This window comes from Solea solea, chromosome 3 (assembly GCF_958295425.1).
Source record: "Solea solea chromosome 3, fSolSol10.1, whole genome shotgun sequence".
Classification (NCBI taxonomy): Eukaryota; Metazoa; Chordata; class Actinopteri; order Pleuronectiformes; family Soleidae; genus Solea; species Solea solea.
In genome coordinates this window covers 8,942,283-8,965,081 of record NC_081136.1, presented here as the reverse complement: position 1 = coordinate 8,965,081, position 22,799 = coordinate 8,942,283, and the positions used below count along the sequence as shown (strand labels likewise).

The following is a 22,799-nucleotide window of genomic DNA, read 5'->3' as shown; positions in this document are numbered from 1 at the left end:
GATACAATGACCGTGCGACTTTAATATAAATCTAACATTCAGAGTTAAAATTAAAAAAACATTAATAATATACAAACTTTCAAACTGTCAGGTCAAAACGTTTCCATTAAAAACAAAATAACAACAACAAATCACACCAAGCATCTAATGACAGCGACGTTTGAGCCAGCGGATCATTTCATCGGGACAGGCCGAGGTAACGCTGCTCTGTGCCGGGCACAGTGAGCACCGAGCTTCCGCAGAGGAGGAGCTGATCACCTCCGACAAACGTCGCTGCCAAACTATAAATACGTCATATCTTCATACACAAACCACATGTTTGAATTCTAAATGACTAATTTCTCACCTCAAATGATGTTAAAACTTTGTTCCAGGACAAAGAAAAATATTTATTTCAGATTTATATTTCTATTTTCTGCTGCTATGCTCCGCCGAAATGTATTCTGGGATACATGGCCATCCCAAGTACGCTTAAGTCACCTCCGATGCATACTTGGTAAAAATGGGCGGAGCGAGAACACTTCCGGGTTTGAGAACCGTCCTCGTTGTGCGCTTACTTGAGAATTGGAACAGCACTTGGACTGAGGCTGATGACGTTTTCACAAGTACGGGAGTACGCAAGTACGCACAAGTACTCACAAGTACTCACAAGTATGGAAACGGCCACCGTGTTTTCAACCACAAACATTGATCCGAGAGTGCACTTCTCAGTGGAGGGAACGCTAAAAAAGGCACTTTATCACAAACCCGAGCTTCTGTCGTGCACAAAACCAGACTACATGTAAAACACCACAACCACATGCAACATGCAGTCATCTTTATTCACACATATGTGGACACAAAACCCATCAAAACCCATCAGTTGGTACACAAAGATCAATCAGCTCAGGCAAACAAATCCAAAAAGGTCAAGGAAAAAGCAGAAGTTAGTAAACAAGCATTAGTTAATAATAAATAAATAAAAATAAAAAACAGGAAAACCAATCACAATGAATTGCAAGCTGAACTATTAGACACAGAAGGTGAAGGGAACACAGCTTATATACACATGAGGTGGAGGGAGACAACAAGACACAGGTGAATCTAATGAGGGCGGGGCATACAATCAAGACTGGAGGGAAAACACACAGGTGCAGGAAGTGAAGTGATCTGAAACGAGAGCTGAGGTAAGTTTCACAATAAAACAGGAAACAGGAAACATGAAAGAAAGAACGTAAAAAACATGACCTTAAGGGGAATGCCGGGATGTATCACATCAAGTTTCATTATTTATTAATGCACGTGTATAACACAATATTAATATTGTTCAATGTGTCATTGATCAAAAAAAAAAATCCCATTTGACCTGCTCACTGGCCAACAACCACATATTCTTTGTAGTATATTTATATTGTATTATTTCCTGTGCCTCTGTCATTACATAAGCCCCTCCTTGTTGTTTGCAACAGTCTCTGTCACTCTCTCGTTCAGTATATTCACTCACATTTCAGTAGTTCTCACCAGTTTGAGTTCAAGTGTATGACCCTTTTTGTCTGTTTCCTGACTCGGCCTTTGCCTGCTGATTTTATAAATGATGTGCACGTGTGCTGACCTTTCATGTTTCCTCAAATAAAGACGCTAGTTTCATATATTATGTCTGTCTGAGTCTGTGTTTGGATCCATGTTTACAGTGAAAAAAAAGAACATTAAAGTGCAGTGGCACAATCTGATGTGTTGCACACATTATTACCCAGATGTATAAAAGCTTTTCATGGTATTGTATAACATCACCCCTTATACATAGAATATGTTCATTTATAATTCATGGGGAAAATACACCACCTTTACCTTTTCATCTTTACACCACATGCTGCAGAAGCTAAAGGTTTTGGGTGTACACTGCTGCTGGGGGGAAAAAATGCCACAACCTCAGAGCTGAAATTACCACAGCAACTTAAAGCTATAGCTCAAATTCATCGATGCTGTGCACCAAGCTATTGTGACATGATGAGCTGTGTATGGATGTGTGCGCATCCACAAACCCTAAATCTTGTAAAGAAAATATAGAGTCAAATGCTAAGATAATATAATGTTTATGTGAAGAGTTTTGCAAACTAATATTCTTCAAAAGTTTTTGGTTCACAGTCATGCTTCAGATTAGAGAAAAGGACTAATCTGATTTGCTCTGAATCTAAAATTCTTCTTGAATGTACACTCTTGTTATTTTACAGTGATTTTAGATCATTTAAAGTGCTTCTTTCACCATGTGATTTATGTGAAGAGACAAAAGAAACATCAAACCATAGGAGGCAGTGAACATGTGACGAGTGTTGCCTTGTCGGCCAATGCCTTGATCTTATATCTGCAGAGTGGAAAGAGTATCGTGTCATTCAACACGACAAATTCAACATGATGACATCTCCAAACTTTGTCTTCTTAGTGGCGTATTTGCTCTTTGGGAAACTGGGTGAGTTCTTTTTTTTTTCTGTTTTATGATGTAATTTAAAATATATACTGAACATATGTATATATTAAATTAAATGTGAGTTTGTCTTTTCTCGTCTTTTTCTTCAGCTGAGATGAACCATCTTGTTCTGTCCACAACTGCTCATCAAGACATTGGATTTATATCAGCTAATGTTGGTGACAACGTGACTTTGTCATGTTTAATCACTGTGGATGATTTTAAGCTTTACTGGTACAAGCAAACACTGGGTCAGAAGCCACAGCTTATCTGTGTCGTAAAAACGTCAGGTGCAAGTGTCCGAACGCACACTTTTTACAATGATTTTAGACAAAATCCACGCTTCTCACTTCAAACTGATGCTGGTTTGAATCACTTAAACATTTCTGATGTTCAACTTTCAGACTCAGCGACTTACTTTTGTGTAGTCGGTGTGTCAGTTTGGTTTGAATTTCAAGAAGTCATCACTGTGAGTGTGGAGGGTTCAAGGTGGAATCTTCACCCTCTGGTCCATCAGTCAGAGTCACAAAGACTTCAGCCAGGAGATTCTGTCATTCTCAACTGTACAGTTGACACAGGAGCATGTGCTGGAGAAGAACATAGCGTTTACTGGCTCAAGAACTCTCAAGAACCTCACCATGGAACCATTTACACCAAAGGAGACATAAGTGATCAGTGTGAGAGGAAACCCAACACTCAAACACACACCTGTGTCTACAAATTACCAATGAACAGTGTGAATCTCTCTCATGCTGGGACCTACTACTGTGCTGTCGCTGCATGTGGACATATACTGTTTGGGAACGGGACCAAACTGGACTTTAACGGTAAGAAACTTCTAGATGCCACCTCATCTGATGAGTAGTGACAGTTTATTCTTTGGCAAAAACATGACAGAGACAAAATGTCTATAATGTCTCCATTTGCAGACCAGTCATCAATGTATATCATGGCTGGAGCTTTGACATTCACCACCCTCCTGAGTATTTTACTGGCTTTCTTACTGTACAAGAGAGACAAATGTTCAGGTAATCACTTCTTCTGATGTTGACCAGCTTCTATTCACTGAATTTGGCTTTTGAATTAAACACCGTCATGTGTGTGTTTCACAACCAGAGTCTTGTGCCCAATTATCAGCTCGCTCCACATCAAATGAAGAGGTAAATACATTATAATCTCTCATCAAACTTACATATACCACCTTATATTAGCACAAACAGAGCCATATTACAATGTACTGATGTGTGTGTGTGTTGTTTCCAGGGAAACACAGATGGAGACAATGTCCACTATGCTGCTTTAAGTGTCCACCTGCCTAACAGATCAAGAAGACAGATGGACAATGCAAATAACGAATGCGTGTACTCCAGTGTCCGACATTAACTCTGTCTTTGTTAGTTCTGTCATTTTCTCAGTCTTTCTTTATTGTAAACATCACACGTGAAGTTTTGTTTAAGTTTTTTCCCCCAAATGAATATCTGAACCTTAGTCATTTACACTGTCATTTACATGCTATTGTTTCTGTGGTTTCTAGCAACATGTACATAGATGAACTTCATTGGATATGACTGTAGATGTGTTAATTTTGTTGCTTTTGTTTGTTTTTAACCAGCAATAAAACTCACGGAGATTAAAAATCCCTTTTGCAAGAGTGTCCTGACCAAGACTGGCAGCAGTATAGGTTTTAGACAGGACAGAGTTACAACTATTCAAACATTCTGTTATGAACTTTCACAAAGCTTGGACCCAAATGCACGAGACCAGAAACAGGAGAAAGGTTTTTAAAGAGCTTATTGACTCTTTAAATCAACAAACAAAAGGTGAGCTGGACAGCTCTGAAAAAAGGCGAATCTCTAAGCTAAACTAGATCTCAAACTTGAGAAAACAAACAAAACCTTAGCTTGACTATAACTATAAAAAGATCTCTTTCTTGGTTCGAAACATGGAGTGAACATACATAAGACGCACTGGCAACTGAAAGTGGGAGAAGGGAGTATATGTAGGGAACGAAGGTAATGAGGGGAGTGGAGTGGCTCAGTGGTTAAGACCGGTACCCTGTGTGCAAAAGACTTCATGGTTCATGGCAAGTTCAACTCCACCCCTGGCAGGTTGTACTCAATTCCCTTGTAAGTCGCTTTGGATAAAAGCCACTGCTAAATGACATGTAATGTAACATTACATGTCATTTATCATTACTAATGTAGCATGTAGCACCAGCATGTAGCACCAGGTGAACACAATCAGGGAATCAGGCGAGACACAGAACAAGCACCTTGACAGACAAGGTGCTTACCCTTACCAAAATAAAACAGGAAGTGACACTGAACTAAAACAAACTAACACAAAATAAAACAGGAAGTGACACTGAACTAAAACTAACTAACACAATTGACGGTGCATGACATTACCTTCAGTCTACCATTGTGAGGATGATGGCGTTCCCCCTAGAGACTGGCAGACCGGTAATAAAGTCCAGGGAGATGTCGGACCAGGGGCGACTAGGTACTGGAAGAGGTCCACAACAGTCCCTGCTGAGTCCTTGAGGATGTCTTTTTCCGTGCACACACGGTGCACGCTGCGACACATTCTCTCACGTCCTGGTCCAGACCAGGCCATCAGAACCTTTTTCCGGATCACGAAGTTGGGCCGTCTGGCCCCCAGATGGCAGGTAAGTAGTGAGGTGTGAGCCCAATGAATGACCTGGGACCGCATGGTTTCCGCATAGGCGGAAAGCCCCTAGGTGCCGAGATCACACCAAGTTCACTTTTTACCTGGTTTTCTGTAGGCCAAGTCACAGTTCCAACCACAAGGTTCAGTGGGAGGATTGGTTCAGGATCCTTGGCCATAGGCTCTGGGACATGGAGGCAAGAGAGGGTATCAGGCTTCCCATTCTTGGACCCAGGTCTGTAAGAGAGGGCAAAGTTAAAGAGGTTGAAAAACAAGGACCACCTGGCTTGACGTGAATTGAGTGAATTGAAGTGCTTCACGTATTTATTCCAGGTTCTTATAGTCGGCCCAAACCAGAAAAGGAAGCTGAGCCCCCTCCAGCCAATGCCACCACTTTTCCAGAGCCACCTTCACTGCCTTGTTTCCCACGTGGTAATTCCGCTCTGCTGAGGTGAGCTTCCTGGACAGGAAGGCACAGGGGTGGAGTATGTTGTCCTGAGCCGCCCTCTGGGACAGGAACGCCCCCACCCCCTCGTTAGATGCGTCCACCTCTACCACAAATTGGCGTTGCGGGTCCGGGATGATGAGGACCGGTGCTGAGGAGAATGCCATCTTGAGGCGTTGGAATGCCTTCTCTGCCTGTGGATTCCATGCAAACGGAACTAGACAAGGTCAGTGCTTGTAAAGGAGCAGCGACTGAGCTAAAGTTTCTGATGAATTTGCGATAAATGTTGGCAAATCCTAAAAACTGCTGTACCTTCTTCTGGTGGGCGGTGTAGGCCAGTCCCTCACTGCACTGACCTTCGCCGGGTCCATTTCCATCTTCCACGGGGAGATGATGAATCCAAGGAACGTGATAGTGGTGGTGTGGAACTCGCATTTCTCTGCCTTGACGTACAACTGATGCGCTAGTAATTACTGGAGGACCTGGCTAACGTGGGTGATCAAAAAAAATCAGAATGTCATTAAGATAGACAAAAACAAACCGGTTCAGAAAATCTCACAGAATGTCATTAACCATGGATTTCAAAACAGCGGGGGCATTAGACAAACCAAAGGGCATCATCAGGTACTCATAGTGTCCTGTCGGGGTATTGAAACCAGTTTTCCATTCATCCCGTTCTCTGATCCTAACTAAATGGTACGCATTTCTGAGGTCTAGCTTGGTGAATACACAGGCTTCCTGGAGTTGTTCGAAGACAGATGAGGGGAGAGGATAGCGGTTTTTGACAGTAATCGAGCTGAGGGGACTATAGTCTATGCAGGGCCGAAGGGCTCCATCCTTCTTGGCCACTAAGAAAAACCCTGAACCGGCTTGGGATAAATAAGGTTGAATCAGCCATGTCTTTAAAGACTGCTCAATATAGTCCTTCATGTCTTGCTTTTCGGGCGGTGAGAGTGAGTAAACTCTCCCTTTTGGTATAGTTACACTAGGCACTAGATCAATGGGGCAGTCGTATTGTCTGTGGGGTGGAAGTGACGTGGCCTTAGCCTTGCTAAACATCTCCCCCCAGTGGTGATAAGCTTTAGGAACTGAGGATAAGTCTGGGCTGTCAGACGTGGTGTTCTGGTTAGTGTGGGCCGAAGCCTTACTCACTGTGGAGATCAGGGAGGCTGCAAGGGTTTTCTTCTCACAGAATTTCGAGCATTCCCCTCCCTATGATTCTACCTCCCCGGTTCGCCAATTCAACTTGGGGTTGTGTACCGAGTACGAGGGAGTGAAAAGGTGATTCGAATTCATGAAAAGACAGGTGTTCAATACGGTCATTAATCATTATGGTGATGGGTTTCGGTGCAATGGGTGATCATGAAAAGTTTACTTCCATCTAGGGCACTGGCTGTGATGGGAGAGGGTAGAGGAATCAGGTTAATGTTTAGTTCTCGGATTAATTTCATGTCCATAAGATTCTCATCTGCTCCTGAATTGACTAACGCTCCTTTGAGACCCTTCCCCTTTTGGATTCTGACTCTGGTCAGAGCTAGGCAAGCTATGGATGCTAACAAGTGTTTGTCGAGACTTTGTGAGTGGTTTGCCTGGAGGGGCGACGCCGTCGTTCCTCGGGCGAGAGATGGGTCCGACCAATCTGCATGGGCTCTTCGGTGGGAACAGGGGGTGCCATGGTAGTGGGTCCCTGGTTGGGTGAGTACCTGGTCGTGGATCGTGGCTGTGGTCTCGGTTGGAGGTGGCAAGTAACAGCCTCCTGACGTCTCTCCCCGCCCCTCTCCTGTAAACGATGATCCAGAACTGTCCTGGTTCTGCCGCAGGGATTCCGTTGCTCGTACCGCTTCCTTCGCTGGTGCCGTGTGGTTGTATACACGTACTAGTGCAGAAATGAATGACTGGCAGGTGGGGGAGTTGCAGAGTTGAATTCTAAGGCTACGTTTACATGATGACGGTCTGAACAGAAGACGCAAAAGTGGCGTTGCATCTTCACTTTTTATTCCACGTTTAGACGAGCGTTTTCTGGAGGAAATCTGCGTGCATACGGTGACGCAAAAGTGTGTGGAATTCGATTGGGTATGCATGCCAGGCGGCTAGGTGGCGCTGTGATACACTATCACACAACATTGCCATGTATGAGCACATGCACAGAATCTTCCTTCCTCTCCATGAAAAGCAAAACATGGCAACCGCCGGGAAAAAGAATTTCGTCTGGTCAGATTAAGAAGTTGCACTACTACTCTCTACTCCTGTACGTTCATTAGAGCTGCCAGAGCAGCTTGAAGGTCCGTCCCATGGAAATAATCCGACATGTTTGTTTATTTCCATGTACTGGCGCATGTATGTGACGTAAACGTGTACAAGACGTGTGCAGATCTGAGCAGAGTTTTGCATCTTGGCAGTGTAGACGGAGACGCTACAGCGGAGCGTATTCAAGTTTTCCACTCTGGAGGGTGGTTTCAGATTTTTGCGTTTTTAAGCCCCAAAAACGCCGTCACCGTCTAAACGAAAGGCACTTCCAAAAAAATATTTTGTCGTTTGTATCCGCAAGCAAACTTCATTTTTAAACTATTCCCGTAAAAGCATAATGACTTTGAGTAATTCTGTTTTCAGATTCTCATGCAACACTTTCACAGTGCTCCAAAACACATGCAAAGTATTTCTCCCTTAAAGACGCCCTGAGGAGACTTGTGAGAGAGGCGGACGACACCTGGACTGTGTGTGTTTACTCTGGTGTAACACAGTAGAGCTGGACACCTTGTAACTGTATCGCTGTTAAACATGCATGTTCACATTATTGTTGCTTTATGTCTGTGGCTACGATTACCCTGAAATACTTATAGCTTTGCATATGATTCTACGATGACATGATTGTATGATGTGACCTCAGTTTCTAACACCTCACCTTGCTGTAATCTCAATAAAACTAATTTTCTAACAACAATGTATGAAGTGTATATCTGGCTGATTTTCACAGACTCTGTGTTTTCAAACACAAACATTGATCTGAGAGTGCACTTCTCAGTGGAGGGAACACAACCCGCTAAAAAAAAGGCATTTTCTCACAAACCAGACTGCATTTAAAAAGCCACAACCACATGCAACATGCAGTCATCTTTATTCACACATATGTGGAACCAGCAGCGCTGACACAAAACCCATGAGTTTGTGTTTTAAGGTTTACTTGACTTCACATCATCACATGTTAAGACTTTAATGATCTCAAAACACTGGTTTGGTACACAAACATCAATCAGCTCAGGCAAACAAATCCAAAAAGGTCAAGGAAAAAGCAGAAGTCAGTAAACAAGCATTAGTTAATAATAAAAAATAAAAATAAAAAAAACGGAAACCAATCACAATGAATTGCAAAAAAAAAGCTGAACTGTTTGGCACAGAAGGTGAAGGTTAACACAGCTTATATACACATGAGGTGGAGGGAGACAACAAGACACAGGTGAATCGAATGAGGGCGGGGCATACAATCAAGACTGGAGGGAAAACACACAGGTGCAGGAAGTGAAGTGATCTAAAACGAGATCTGAGGTAAGTTTCACAATAAAACAGGAAACAGGAAAGAAAGAACATAAAAAACATGACCTTAAGGGGAATGCCGGGATGTATCACATCAAGTTTCATTATTCATTATTGCACGTGAATAACACAATATTAATATTGTTCAATGTGTCATTGATAAAAAAAACTCCCATTTGACCTGCTCACTGGCCAACAACCACATGTTCTTTGTAGTGCATGTGTGCTGACCTTTCATTTTTCCTCAAATAAAGACGCTAGTTTCATCTATTATGTCTGTCTGAGTCTGTGTTTGGATCCATGTTTACAGTGAAAAAAAAGAACATTAAAGTGCAGTGGCACAATCTGATGTGTTGCACACATTATTACCCAGATGTATAAAAGCTTTTCATGGTATTGTATAACATCACCCCTTATACATAGAATATGTTCATTTATAATTCATGGGGAAAATACACCACCTTTACCTTTTCATCTTTACACCACATGCTGCAGAAGCTAAAGGTTTTCAGTGTACACTGCTGTTGCTAAAAAGAGAAACATTTCCACAACCTCAGAGCTGAAATTACCACAGCAACTTAAAGCTATAGCTCAAATTCATCGATGCTGTGCACCAATCTATTGTGACATGTTGAGCTGTGTATGGATGTGTGTGCATCCACAAACCCTAAATCTTGTAAAGAAAATATAGAGTCAAATGCTAAGATAATATAATGTTTATGTGAAGAGTTTTGCAAACTAATATTCTTCAAAAGTTGTTGGTTCACAGTCATGCTTCAGATTAGAGAAAAGGACTAATCTGATTTGCTCTGAATCTAAAATTCTTCTTGAATGTACACTCTTGTTATTTTACAGTGATTTTAGATCATTTAAAGTGCTTCTTTCACCATGTGATTTATGTTAAGAGACAAAAGAAACATCAAACCATAGGAGGCAGTGAACATGTGACTAGTGTTGCCTTGTCGGCCAATGCCTTGATCTTATATCTGCAGAGTGGAAAGAGTATCGTGTCATTCAACACGACAAATTCAACATGACGACATCTCCAAACTTTGTCTTCTTAGTGGCGTATTTGCTCTTTGGGAAACTGGGTGAGTTCTTTTTTTTGTTTCTGGTTTATGATGTAATTTAAAATATATACTGTATATATGTATATATTAAATTAAATGTGAGTTTGTCTTTTCTCGTCTTTTTCTGCAGCTGAGATGAACCATCTTGTTCTGTCCACAACTGCTCATCAAGACATTGGATTTATATCAGCTAATGTTGGTGACAACGTGACTTTGTCATGTTTATTCACCAGAGATGATTATGACCAATACTGGTACAAGCAAACACTGGGTCAGAAGCCACAGCTTATCTGTATCGTAAAAACGTCAGGTGCAAGTGGACGAACGCACAGTTTTTATAATGATTTTAGACAAAATCCACGCGTCTCACTTCAAACTGATGCTGGTTTGAATCACTTAAACATTTCTGATGTTCAACTTTCAGACTCAGCGACTTACTTTTGTGTAAGCTCTCGGTCAGATTGGTTTGAATTTAAAGAAGTCATCACTGTGAGTGTGGAGGGTTCAAGGTGGAATCTTCACCCTCTGGTCCATCAGTCAGAGTCACAAAGACTTCAGCCAGGAGATTCTGTCACTCTCAACTGTACAGTTGACACAGGAGCATGTGCTGGAGAAGAACACAGCGTTTACTGGCTCAAGAACTCTCAAGAACCTCACCATGGAACCATTTACACCAAAGGAGACAGAAGTGATCAGTGTGAGAGGAAACCCAACACTCAAACACACACCTGTGTCTACAAATTACCAATGAACAGTGTGAATCTCTCTCATGCTGGGACCTACTACTGTGCTGTCGCCGCATGTGGACATATACTGTTTGGGAACGGGACCAAACTGGACTTTAACGGTAAGAAACTTCTAGATGCCACCTCATCTGATGAGTAGTGACAGTTCATTCTTTGACAAAAACATGACAGAGACAAAATGTCTATAATGTCTCCAGTTGCAGATCAGTCATCAATGTATATCATGGCTGGAGCTTTGACATTCACCACCCTCCTGAGTATTTTACTGGCTTTCTTACTGTACAAGAGAGACAAATGTTCAGGTAATCACTTCTTCTGATGTTGACCAGCTTCTATTCACTGAATTTGGCTTTTGAATTAAATACCGTCATGTGTGTGTTTCACAACCAGAGTCTTGTGCCCAATTATCAGCTCGCTCCACAACAAATGAAGAGGTAAATACATTATAATCTCTCATCAAACTTACATATACCACCTTATATTAGCACAAACAGAGACATATTACAATGTACTGATGTATGTGTGTGTGTTGTTTCCAGGGAAACAGAGATGGAGACAATGTCCACTATGCTGCTTTAAGTGTCCACCTGCCTAACAGATCAAGAAGACAGATGGACAATGCAAATAATGAATGCGTGTACTCCAGTGTTCAACATTAACTCTGTCTTTGTTAGTTCTGTCATTTTCTCAGTCTTTCTTTATTGTAAACATCACACGTGAAGTTTTGGTTGAGTTTTTTTCCAAATGAATATCTGAACCTTAGTCATTTACACTGTAATTTACATGCTATTGTTTCTGTGGTTTTTAGCAACATGAACATAGAGGAACTTCATTTGATATGACTGTGGATGTGTCCATTTTGTTGCTTTTGTTTGTTTTTAACCAGCAATAAAACTCACTGAGATTAAAAATCCCTTTTGCAAGAGTGTCCTGACCAAGACTGGCAGCAGTATAGGTTTTAGACAGGACAGAGTTACAACTATTCAAACATCCTGTTATGAACTTTCACAAAGCTTGGACCCAAATGCACAAGACCAGAAACAGGAGAAAAGTTTTAAAGAGCTTATTGACTCTATAAATCAACAAACAAAAGGTGAGCTGTACAGCTCTGAAAAAAGGCTAAACACTAAGCTAAACTAGATCTCAAACTTGAGAAAACAAACAAAACCTTAGCTTTACTATAACTTCAAAAAGATCTCTTTCTTGGTCCGAAACATGGAGTGAACATACATAAGACGCACTGGCAACTGAAAGTGGGAGAAGGGAGTATATGTAGAGAATGAGGGTAATGAGGGGGGTGGAGTGGCTCAGTGGTTAAGACCGGTACCCTGTGTGCAAAAGACTTCATGGTTCATGGCAAGTTCAACTCCACCCCTAGCAGGTTGTGCTCAATTCCCCTGTAAGTTGCTTTGGATAAAAGTGACTGCTAAATGACATGTAATGTTACATTACATATCATTTAGCAGTCGCTTTTATCATTATTAATGTTGCATGTAGCACCAGCATGTAGCACCAGGTGAACACAATCAGGGAATCAGGCAAGACACAGAACAAGCATCTTGACAGACAAGGTGCTCACCCTTACCAAAATAAAACAGGATGTGACACTGAACTAAAACAAACTAACACAAAATAAAACAGGAAGTGACACTGAACTAAAACTAACTAACACAATTGACGGTGCATGACAGTACCTTCGAGAACCGGTCTACCACTGTGAGGATGGTGGCGTTCCCCCTAGAGACTGGCAGACCGGTAACAAAGTCAAGGGAGATGTCGGACCAGGGGCGACTAGGAACTGCAAGAGGTCCACAACAGTCCCTGCTGAGTCCTTGAGGAAGTCTTGTTCCGTGCACACACGGTGCACACTGCGACATATTCTCTCACGTCCTGGTCCAGACCAGGCCATCAGAACCTTTTTCTGGATCACAAAGTTGGGCCGTCTGGCCCCCGGATGGCAGGTAAGTAGTGAGGTGTGAGCCCAGTGAATGACCTGGGACCGCATGGTTTCCGCATAGGCGGAAAGCCCCTAGGTGTCGAGATCACACCAAGTTCACTTTTTACCTGGTTTTCTGTAGGCCAAGTCACCGCTCCAACCACAAGGTTCAGTGGGAGGATTGGTTCAGGATCCTTGGCCATAGGCTCTGGGTCATGGAGGCAAGAGAGGGTATCAGGCTTCCCATTCTTGGACCCAGGTCTGTAAGAGAGGGCAAAGTAAAAGCGGTTGAAAAACAAGACCACCTCGCTTGACGTGAATTGAGTGAATTGTAGTGCTTTGCGTATGTATTCCAGGTTCTTATAGTCGGTCCAAACCAGAAAAGGAAGCTGAGCCCCCTCCAGCCAATGCCCCCACTCTTCCAGAGCCACCTTCACTGCCTTGTTTCCCACGTGGTCATTCCACTCTGCTGAGGTGAGCTTCCTGGACAGGAAGGCACAGGGGTGGAGTATGTTGTCCTGAGCCGCCCTCTGGGACAGGACTGCCCCCACCCCCTCGTTAGATGCGTCCACCTCTACCACTAATTGCCGTTGTGGGTCCGGGATGATGAGGACCGGTGCTGAGGAGAACGCCATCTTGAGGCGTTGGAATGCCTTCTCTGCCTGTGGATTCCATACAAATGGAACTAGACAAGGTCAGTGCATGTAAAGAAGCAGCGACTGACCTAAACCTCTGATGAATTTGTGTTAAATGTTGGCAAATCCTAAAAACTGCTGTACCTTCTTCTGGTGGGCGGTGTAGGCCAGTCCCTCACTGCACTGACCTTCGCCGGGTCCATTTCCATCTTCCACGGGGAGATGATGAATCCAAGGAACGTGATGGTGGTGGTGTGGAACTCGCCTTTCTCTGCCTTGACGTACAACTGATGCGCTAGTAATTGCTGGAGGAGCTGGCTAACGTGGGTGATGTGGGTCTTAATGTCAGAGGAAAAAATCAGAATGTCATCAAGATAGACAAAAACAAACCAGTTCAGAAAATCTCACAGAATGTCATTAACCATGGATTGGAAAACAGCGGGGGCATTAGACAAACCAAAGGGCATCATCAGGTACTCATAGTGTCCTGTCGGGGTATTGAAACCAGTCTTCCATTCATCCCCTTCTCCGATCCTAACTAAATGGTACGCATTTCTAAAGTCTAACTTGGTGAATACACAGGCTTCCTGGAGTTGTTCGAAGGCAGATGATATGACGGGGAGAGGATAACGGTTTTCGACAGTAATCGAGTTGAGGGGACTATAGTCTATGCAGGGCCGAAGGGATCCATCCTTCTTGGCCACGAAGAAAAACCCTGAACCGGCTTGGAATGAAGAAGGTCGAATCAGCCCTGTCTTTAAAGACTGCTCAATATAGTCCTTCATGGCTTGCTTTTCGGGCAGTGAGAGTGACTAAACGCACCAGGCACTAGATCGATGGGGCACTTGTATTGTCTGTGGGGTGGAAGTGACGTGACCTTAGCCTTAGTGAACATCTCCCCCAGTGGTGATAAGCTTTAGGAACTGAGGATAAGTCTGGGCTGTCAGACGTGGTGTTCTGGTTAGTGTGGGCCGAAGCCTTACTCACTGTGGAGATCAGGGAGGCTGCAAGGGTTTTCTTCTCACAGAATTTCGAGCATTCCCCTCCCCTTGATTCTACCTCCCCGGTTCGCCAATGTGTACCGAGTACGAGGGAGCGAAAAGGTGATTCGAATTCATGAAAAGACAGGTGTTCAATACGGTCATTAATCATTATGGTGATGGGTTTCGGTGCAATGGGTGATCATGAAAAGTTTACTTCCATCTAGGGCCCTGGCTGTGACGGGAGAGGGTAGAGGAATCAGGTTAATGTTCAGTTCTCAGATTAATTTCATGTCCATTAGATTCTCATCTGCTCCTGAATTAACGAACGCCCCTTTGAGACGGATCCCCTTCCCCTTTTGGATTCTGACTCTGGTCAGAGCCCAGGGAGGGTAGCTAGGCAGGCTATGGATGCTAACAAGTGTTTGTCGAGACTTTGTGAGTGGTTTGCCTGGAGGCGACGCCGTCGTTCCTCGGGCGAGAGATGGGTCACAACCACATGCAACATGCAGTCATCTTTATTCACACATACAGTATGTGGAACCAGTGGCGCTGACACAAAACCCATCAGTTTGTGTTTTAAGGTTTACTTGACTTCACATCATCACATCTGTTAAGACTTTACTGATCTCAAAAAACTGGTTTGGTACACAAAGATCAATCAGCTCAGGCAAACAAATCCACAAAGGGCAAGGAAAAAGCAGAAGTCAGTAAACAAGCATTAGTTAATAATAAATAAATAAAAATAAAAAACAGGAAAACCAATCACAATGAACTGCAAAAAAATAGAAAAGCTGAACTTGACACAGAAGGTGAAGGGAACACAGCTTATATACACATGAGTTGGAGGGAGACAACAAGACACAGGTGAATCTAATGAGTGCGGGGCATACAATCAAGACTGGAGGGAAAACACACAGGTGCAGGAAGTGAAGTGATCTGAAACGAGAGCTAAGGTAAGTTTCACAATAAAACAGGAAATATGAAACATGAACGAAAGAAACAAAAAACATGACCTTAAGGGGAATGCTGGGATGTATCACATCAAGTTTCATTATTCATTATTGCACATGAATAACACAATATTAATATTGTTCAATGTGTCATTGATAAAAAAAAAATCCTATTTGACCTGCTCACTGGCCAACAACCACATATTCTTTGTAGTATATTTATATTGTATTATTTCCTGTGCCTCTGTCATTACATAAGCCCCTCCTTGTTGTGTGCAACAGTCTCTGTCACTCTCTCGTTCAGCTTATTCACTCACATTTCAGTAGTTCTCACCAGTTTGAGTTCAAGTGCATGATCCTTTTTGCCTGTTTCCTAACTCGGCCTTTGCCTGCTGATAAATTGCTAAGATAATATATTGTTTATGTGAAGAGTTTTGTAAACTAATATTCTTTAAAAAAAAAAAAAGTTTAACAGCATGTATTGGTTCACAGTCATGCTTCAGATTAGAGAAAAGGACTTATCTGATTTGCTCTAATTCTAAAATTCTTCTTGAATGTACACTCTTGTTATTTTACAGTGATTATAGATCATTTTAAAGTGCTTCTTTCACCATGTGATTTATGTTAAGAGACAAAAGAAACATCAAACCATAGGAGGCAGTGAACATGTGACGAGTGTTGCCTTGTCGGCCAATGCCTTGATCTTATATCTGCAGAGTGGAAAGAGTATCGTGTCATTCAACACGACAAATTCAACATGATGACATCTCCAAACTTTGTCTTCTTAGTGGCGTATTTGCTCTTTGGGAAACTGGGTGAGTTCTTTTTTTTGTTTCTGGTTTATGATGTAATTTAAAATATATACTGTACATATGTATATATTAAATTAAATGTGAGTTTGTCTTTTCTCGTCTTTTTCTTCAGCTGAGATGAACCATCTTGTTCTGTCCACAACTGCTCATCAAGACATTGGATTTATATCAGCTAATGTTGGTGACAACGTGACTTTGTCATGTTTATTCACCAGAGATGATGATGAACTTTACTGGTACAAGCAAACACTGGGTCAGAAGCCAAAGCTTATCTGTATCGTAAAAATGTTAGATGCAAGTGGCCGAACGCACACTTTTTATAATGAGTTCATACAAAATCCACGCTTCTCACTTCAAACTGATGCTGGTTTGAATCACTTAAACATTTCTGATGTTCAACTTTCAGACTCAGCGACTTACTTTTGTGTAGGCTCTCGGACAGTTTGGTTTGAATTTAAAGAAGTCATCACTGTGAGTGTGGAGGGTTCAAGGTGGAATCTTCACCCTCTGGTCCATCAGTCAGAGTCACAAAGACTTCAGCCAGGAGATTCTGTCACTCTCAACTGTACAGTTCACACAGGAGCATGTGCTGGAGAAGAACACAGCGTTTACTGGCTCAAGAACTCTCAAGAACCTCACCATGGAACCATTTACACCAAAGGAAACAGAAGTGATCAGTGTGAGAGGAAACCCAACACTCAAACACACACCTGTGTCTACAAATTACCAATGAACAGTGTGAATCTCTCTCATGCTGGGACCTACTACTGTGCTGTCGCCACATGTGGACATATACTGTTTGGGAACGGGACCAAACTGGACTTTAACGGTAAGAAACTTCTAGATGCCACCTTATCTGATGAGTAGTGACAGTTCATTCTTTGGCAAAAACATGACAGAGACAAAATGTCTATAATGTCTCCAGTTGCAGACCAGTCATCAATGTATATCATGGCTGGAGCTTTGACATTCACCACCCTCCTGAGTATTTTACTGGCTTTCTTACTGTACAAGAGAGACAAATGTTCAGGTAATCACTTCTTCTAATGTTGACCAGCTTCTATTCACTGAATTTGGCTTTTGAATTAAATACCGTCATGTGTGTGTTTCACAACCAGAGTCTTGTGCCCAATTATCAGCTCGCTCCACATCAAATGAAGAGGTAAATACATTATAATCTCTCATCAAACTTACATATACCACCTTATATTAGCACAAACAGAGCCATATTACAATGTACTGATGTTTGTGTGTGTTGTTTCCAGGGAAACAGAGATGGAGACAATGTCCACTATGCTGCTTTAAGTGTCCACCTGCCTAACAGATCAAGAAGACAGATGGACAATGCAAATAACGAATGCGTGTACTCCAGTGTTCAACATTAACTCTGTCTTTGTTAGTTCTGTCATTTTCTCAGTCTTTCTTTATTGTAAACATCACACGTGAAGTTTTGGTTGAGTTTTTTTCCAAATGAATATCTGAACCTTAGTCATTTACACTGTAATTTACATGCTATTGTTTCTGTGGTTTTTAGCAACATGTACGTGGAGGAACTTCATTGGATATGACTGTAGATGTGTCCATTTTGTTGCTTTTGTTTGTTTTTAACCAGCAATAAAACTCACTGAGATTAAAAATCTCTTTTGCAAGAGTGTCCTGACCAAGACTGGCAGCAGTATAGGTTTTAGACAGGACAGACTTACAACTATTCTAACATAAAGCATACAGATTCAATGATATACATTATACCTACAGAATTCGCATCTTTAAAATGTAGAGATCTGTGTTGTAAAAATCGACCTCATGATGTGAGTATAAAACACTTGGAAGTGATCAATGAGGAGACAGGCACCTCTTATCTCAAATTAGAGTCAGGAAATGTTTGCCATGCAGAAATCTCGTGACACATGATGAGTTGTCGGTGTACAGACAACAGAAAGTAAAAATTCATCTCAGGAGTTGTGGACAGGAAGAGGCCACAAACTGTTAGGACACTGCATTAGGACAAGTAATTCTTCTTAAAAGAATAGAATAGAATAGAATAGAATAGAATAGAATAGAATAGAATAGAATGTGGTACAGGCACAGAATAATTGCAGATACCTCTTCTAAGGTGCATCAAAGATCTGCATCAACGTGGCACCACAGAGGAAGTGGCTCTCTGCAGCAGAATGAAAAATTAAACTACAGGGTTAAAATTCAATTCAAACAAAGATGTAAGTTTCAATTTAAATATGTCTGCATGGTTCTTATTTACAGAAGCTAAAGGTTTTCAGTGTACACTGCTGTTGCTAAAAAGAGAAACATTTCCACAACCTCAGAGCTAAAATTACCACAGGAACTTAAAGCTATAGCTCAAATTCACTGATGCTGTGCACAGGATGTGTGTGCATCCACGAACCCTAAATGTTGTAAATGCAATAGAGTACATTCCTAAGACAATATCTTATTTATGTGAAGAATTTTGCGGATTAATATTTAAAAAAAAAAAAGTTTAACAGCATGTATTGGTTCACAGTCATGCTTCAGATTAGAGAAAAGGACTAATCTGATTTGCTCTGATTTCAAAATTCTTCTTGAATGTACACTCTTGTTATTTTACAGTGATTATAGATCATTTTAAAGTGCTTCTTTCACCATGTGATTTATGTGAAGAGACAAAAGAAACATCAAACCATAGGAGGCAGTGAACATGTGACGAGTGTTGCCTTGTCGGCCAATGCCTTGATCTTATATCTGCAGAGTGGAAAGAGTATCGTGTCATTCAACACGACAAATTCAACATGATGACATCTCCAAACTTTGTCTTCTTAGTGGCGTATTTGCTCTTTGGGAAACTGGGTGAGTTCTTTTTTTTTGTTTCTAGTTTATGATGTAATTTAAAATATATACTGTACATATGTATATATTAAATTAAATGTGAGTTTGTCTTTTCTCGTCTTTTCTCTTCAGCTGAGATGAACCATCTTGTTCTGTCCACAACTGCTCATCAAGACATTGGATTTATATCAGCTAATGTTGGTGACAACGTGACTTTGTCATGTTTATTCACCAGAGATGATTATGATCAATACTGGTACAAGCAAACACTGGGTCAGAAGCCACAGCTTATCTGTGCCGTACAAACGTCAGGTGCAAGTGGCCGAACGCACAGTTTTTATAATGATTTTAGACACAATCCACGCGTCTTACTTCAAACTGATGCTGGTTTGATTTACCTAAACATTTCTGATGTTCAACTTTCAGACTCAGCGACTTACTTTTGTTTAAGCTTTCGGTCAGTTTGGTCTGAATTTAAAGAAGTCATCACTGTGAGTGTGGAGGGTTCAAGGTGGAATCTTCACCCTCTGGTCCATCAGTCAGAGTCACAAAGACTTCAGCCAGGAGATTCTGTCACTCTCAACTGTACAGTTGACACAGGAGCATGTGCTGGAGAAGAACACAGCGTTTACTGGCTCAAGAACTCTCAAGAACCTCACCATGGAACCATTTACACCAAAGGAGACAGAAGTGATCAGTGTGAGAGGAAACCCAACACTCAAACACACACCTGTGTCTACAAATTACCAATGAACAGTGTGAATCTCTCTCATGCTGGGACCTACTACTGTGCTGTGGCCACATGTGGACATATACTGTTTGGGAACGGGACCAAACTGGACTTTAACGGTAAGAAACTTCTAGATGCCACCTCATCTGATGAGTAGTGACAGTTCATTCTTTGGCAAAAACATGACAGAGACAAAATGTCTATAGTGTCTCCAGTTGCAGACCAGTCATCAATGTATATCATGGCTGGAGCTTTGACATTCACCACCCTCCTGAGTATTTTACTGGCTTTCTTACTGTACAAGAGAGACAAATGTTCAGGTAATCACTTCTTCTAATGTTGACCAGCTTCTATTCACTGAATTTGGCTTTTGAATTAAATACCGTCATGTGTGTGTTTCACAACCAGAGTCTTGTGCCCAATTATCAGCTCGCTCCACATCAAATGAAGAGGTAAATACATTATAATCTCTCATCAAACTTACATATACCACCTTATATTAGCACAAACAGAGCCATATTACAATGTACTGATGTGTGTGTGTGTGTTGTTTCCAGGGAAACAGAGATGGAGACAATGTCCACTATGCTGCTTTAAGTGTCCACCTGCCTCACAGATCAAGAAGACAGATGGACAATGCAAATAATGAATGCGTGTACTCCAGTGTTCAACATTAACTCTGTCTTTGTTAGTTTATTGTAAACATCACACGTGAAGTTTTGTTTTAGTTTTTTCCCCAAATGAATATCTGAACCTTAGTCATTTACACTGTAATTTACATGCTATTGTTTCTGTGGTTTTTAGCAACATGTACATAGAGGAACTTCATTGGATATGACTGTAGATGTGTCCATTTTGTTGCTTTTGTTTGTTTTTAACCAGCAATAAAACTCACTGAGATTAAAAATCCCTTTTGTAAGAGTGTCCTGACCAAGACTGGCAGCAGTATAGGTTTTAGACAGGACAGAGTTACAACTATTCTAACATAAAGCATACAGATGAAATGATATACATTATACCTACAGAATTTGCATCTTTAAAATGTAGAGATCTGTGTTGTAAAAATCGACCTCATGATGTGAGTATAAAACACTTGGAAGTGATCAATGAGGAGACAGGCACCTCTTATCTCAAATTAGAGTCAGGAAATGTTTGCCATGCAGAAATCTCGTGAGACATGATGAGTTGTTCGGTGTACAGACAACAGAAAGTAAAAATTCATCTCAGGAGTTGTGGACAGGAAGAGGCCACAAACTGTTAGGACACTGCATTAGGACAAGTTATTCTTCTTAATAGAATAGTATAGAATAGAATAGAATAGAATGTGGTACAGGCACAGCATAATTGCAAAAGGTGCATCAAAGGTCTGTGTCAACATGGCACCACAGGATAAAAAATAGATGTTGGGGTGGTTGTGGGGCTTAATGCATGGGGGGGGGCATATCTTATCGATGCAGCAGTGTAAGCTTGGGTTGACTGCCTGAACTAGCTCGCAGGCCCGCAAATCGTTTATGTTAAGATGAAGGGCAGTTCTCTGTTGGTCTTTCATCCTGTAAAACCTCCTCCGAAACAAAACTGACCACGAGCATGTGACCATGTTTCTACTACAGGACAGTGTCACTTCACGTTGGCCAATCAAACACAAGTCATGTCTGTGAAGCCAGAGAAAAGCTCAAGACTCTTTCCACTCAGAAGAGATATTCGGTCACGATGACACCTACAAAGAGTCTGATCTGCCTCACATGGTTGTTCTTGTGCAAAATGGGTGAGTAGCTTTTTGTGCCTCTTGTTGTGTAATCCCTCAAAGAGTCATTGTTTCTAATATTATCTAACAGGGGCGCGTACTTACTAACATTACTTGTGCTTGTGCTTTGTCTCCTCTGTCACTTTAGTTGGGATGACCAATCTGTCTTCATCTGGTCGTCAACAGAGACATTTTGTTTCAGCTCATGTTGGTGAAAGTATAACTTTACAGTGTTTCTATAACAAGGAGGTACAAAAGATTCTCTGGTATAAGCAAACCTTTGGACACAAACCAAGGCTCATCGTGACCTTCTTCCCAGCTAATAAAACAAACACTTTTTCTGATGAATGCAAGGACAATTCCCGTTTTACACTGGATCATGAAAATGGCAAAACTCTCTTGAAGGTGTCAGATTTACATGTTTCAGACTCAGCTATTTACATCTGTGTATTCGCTTATCGCTTTGTATTTGAATTTAGAGAAGCCCACACTGTGAGTGTGGAGGGTTCAGGGTTGAACATCAGAGCTCTGGTCCAACAGTCATCGTCTGAGGAGATCCAGCCAGGAGGATCTGTGACCCTCAGCTGTACAGTTCAGACAGGGATGTGTGATGGAGAACACCGTGTTTATTGGTTCAAGGACTCTCAAGAATCTCACCAAGGAATCATTTACACCCATGGAAACAACAGTGATCAGAGCGATGCTCCAACTCACTCCTGTGTCTACAGCCTGTCGATGGAGAACTTAAATCTCTCTCATGCTGGGATCTACTACTGTGCTGTCGCTACATGTGGACGCACCGTCTTTGGAGACGGGACCATACCTGACTTTAAGGGTAAGTTCTTGTATTGCAAATGTTGTAACATAGTTGCGGCAGAGCTCAAATTAAAATCTCTTTGTTGTCTCTGTTGTTTGGTTCTACACAGAGGTCCATCATCGTTTACTCGTATGTTCAGCAGTCACCACCCTGCTGAGTGTTTTACTGGCTTTCTCAATCTGCATCAGTAGCAAGAGAAACACCAGCTCTTGCGCAGGTACTTTGAATTCTAACTTTGTTTTTAAACTATTCCCGTGAAAACATAATGACTTTCAGTAATTCTCTTTTCAGATTCTCATGCAACTCTTTCACCGTGCTCCAAAACACATGCAAAGGTATTTCTCCCTTAAAGATGAGCCATATTGTTACTATTTAAAGACGTTTTTACCACACTTACACAAGTACACACTATGATTTCCTGTTTCTCGGCCCCAGACTCACCAGAATGAAGACGCCCTCTGTTATGTTGC

General features: G+C 41.7%; 5 protein-coding genes across 5 annotated transcripts; all 5 read left to right on the top strand.

Annotated features, from left to right (window-relative positions):
* Positions 1 to 2,308: 2,308 nt before the first annotated feature.
* Positions 2,309 to 3,826, top strand: LOC131455933 (uncharacterized). The gene is made up of 5 exons (XM_058623815.1): positions 2,309 to 2,446; positions 2,554 to 3,270; positions 3,373 to 3,471; positions 3,560 to 3,603; positions 3,707 to 3,826. The coding sequence occupies exons 1-5, from the start codon at positions 2,389 to 2,391 to the stop codon at positions 3,824 to 3,826; spliced, it is 1,038 nt and encodes a 345-aa protein (XP_058479798.1). The 5' UTR covers positions 2,309 to 2,388.
* Positions 3,827 to 10,119: 6,293 nt separating this feature from the next.
* Positions 10,120 to 11,609, top strand: LOC131456973 (uncharacterized). The gene is made up of 5 exons (XM_058625701.1): positions 10,120 to 10,177; positions 10,287 to 11,003; positions 11,106 to 11,204; positions 11,293 to 11,336; positions 11,442 to 11,609. The coding sequence occupies exons 1-5, from the start codon at positions 10,120 to 10,122 to the stop codon at positions 11,559 to 11,561; spliced, it is 1,038 nt and encodes a 345-aa protein (XP_058481684.1). The 3' UTR covers positions 11,562 to 11,609.
* Positions 11,610 to 16,084: 4,475 nt separating this feature from the next.
* Positions 16,085 to 17,647, top strand: LOC131456975 (uncharacterized). Its single transcript, XM_058625703.1, has 5 exons — positions 16,085 to 16,221; positions 16,331 to 17,047; positions 17,150 to 17,248; positions 17,337 to 17,380; positions 17,484 to 17,647. The coding sequence occupies exons 1-5, from the start codon at positions 16,164 to 16,166 to the stop codon at positions 17,601 to 17,603; spliced, it is 1,038 nt and encodes a 345-aa protein (XP_058481686.1). The 5' UTR covers positions 16,085 to 16,163; the 3' UTR covers positions 17,604 to 17,647.
* Positions 17,648 to 18,911: 1,264 nt separating this feature from the next.
* On the top strand, positions 18,912 to 20,445 carry LOC131455932 (uncharacterized). Its single transcript, XM_058623814.1, has 5 exons — positions 18,912 to 19,059; positions 19,171 to 19,887; positions 19,990 to 20,088; positions 20,177 to 20,220; positions 20,326 to 20,445. The coding sequence occupies exons 1-5, from the start codon at positions 19,002 to 19,004 to the stop codon at positions 20,443 to 20,445; spliced, it is 1,038 nt and encodes a 345-aa protein (XP_058479797.1). The 5' UTR covers positions 18,912 to 19,001.
* Positions 20,446 to 21,389: 944 nt separating this feature from the next.
* Positions 21,390 to 22,587, top strand: LOC131455931 (uncharacterized). The gene is made up of 3 exons (XM_058623813.1): positions 21,390 to 21,533; positions 21,661 to 22,347; positions 22,439 to 22,587. The coding sequence occupies exons 1-3, from the start codon at positions 21,479 to 21,481 to the stop codon at positions 22,585 to 22,587; spliced, it is 891 nt and encodes a 296-aa protein (XP_058479796.1). The 5' UTR covers positions 21,390 to 21,478.
* The last annotated feature ends 212 nt before the right edge of the window (positions 22,588 to 22,799 follow it).

Coding starts and splice junctions, on each gene's coding strand:
- LOC131455933 (XM_058623815.1), top strand. CDS start 2,389: ATGATGACATCTCCAAACTTTGTCTTCTTAGTGGCGTATTTGCTCTTT. Junction 2,447..2,553: donor TTTGCTCTTTGGGAAACTGG/GTGAGTTCTTTT, acceptor CTTTTTCTTCAG/CTGAGATGAACCATCTTGTT. Junction 3,271..3,372: donor GACCAAACTGGACTTTAACG/GTAAGAAACTTC, acceptor CTCCATTTGCAG/ACCAGTCATCAATGTATATC.
- LOC131456973 (XM_058625701.1), top strand. CDS start 10,120: ATGACGACATCTCCAAACTTTGTCTTCTTAGTGGCGTATTTGCTCTTT. Junction 11,004..11,105: donor GACCAAACTGGACTTTAACG/GTAAGAAACTTC, acceptor CTCCAGTTGCAG/ATCAGTCATCAATGTATATC. Junction 11,337..11,441: donor GCTCCACAACAAATGAAGAG/GTAAATACATTA, acceptor TGTTGTTTCCAG/GGAAACAGAGATGGAGACAA.
- LOC131456975 (XM_058625703.1), top strand. CDS start 16,164: ATGATGACATCTCCAAACTTTGTCTTCTTAGTGGCGTATTTGCTCTTT. Junction 17,048..17,149: donor GACCAAACTGGACTTTAACG/GTAAGAAACTTC, acceptor CTCCAGTTGCAG/ACCAGTCATCAATGTATATC. Junction 17,249..17,336: donor CAAGAGAGACAAATGTTCAG/GTAATCACTTCT, acceptor TTTCACAACCAG/AGTCTTGTGCCCAATTATCA.
- LOC131455932 (XM_058623814.1), top strand. CDS start 19,002: ATGATGACATCTCCAAACTTTGTCTTCTTAGTGGCGTATTTGCTCTTT. Junction 19,888..19,989: donor GACCAAACTGGACTTTAACG/GTAAGAAACTTC, acceptor CTCCAGTTGCAG/ACCAGTCATCAATGTATATC. Junction 20,089..20,176: donor CAAGAGAGACAAATGTTCAG/GTAATCACTTCT, acceptor TTTCACAACCAG/AGTCTTGTGCCCAATTATCA.
- LOC131455931 (XM_058623813.1), top strand. CDS start 21,479: ATGACACCTACAAAGAGTCTGATCTGCCTCACATGGTTGTTCTTGTGC. Junction 21,534..21,660: donor GTTGTTCTTGTGCAAAATGG/GTGAGTAGCTTT, acceptor CTGTCACTTTAG/TTGGGATGACCAATCTGTCT. Junction 22,348..22,438: donor GACCATACCTGACTTTAAGG/GTAAGTTCTTGT, acceptor GGTTCTACACAG/AGGTCCATCATCGTTTACTC.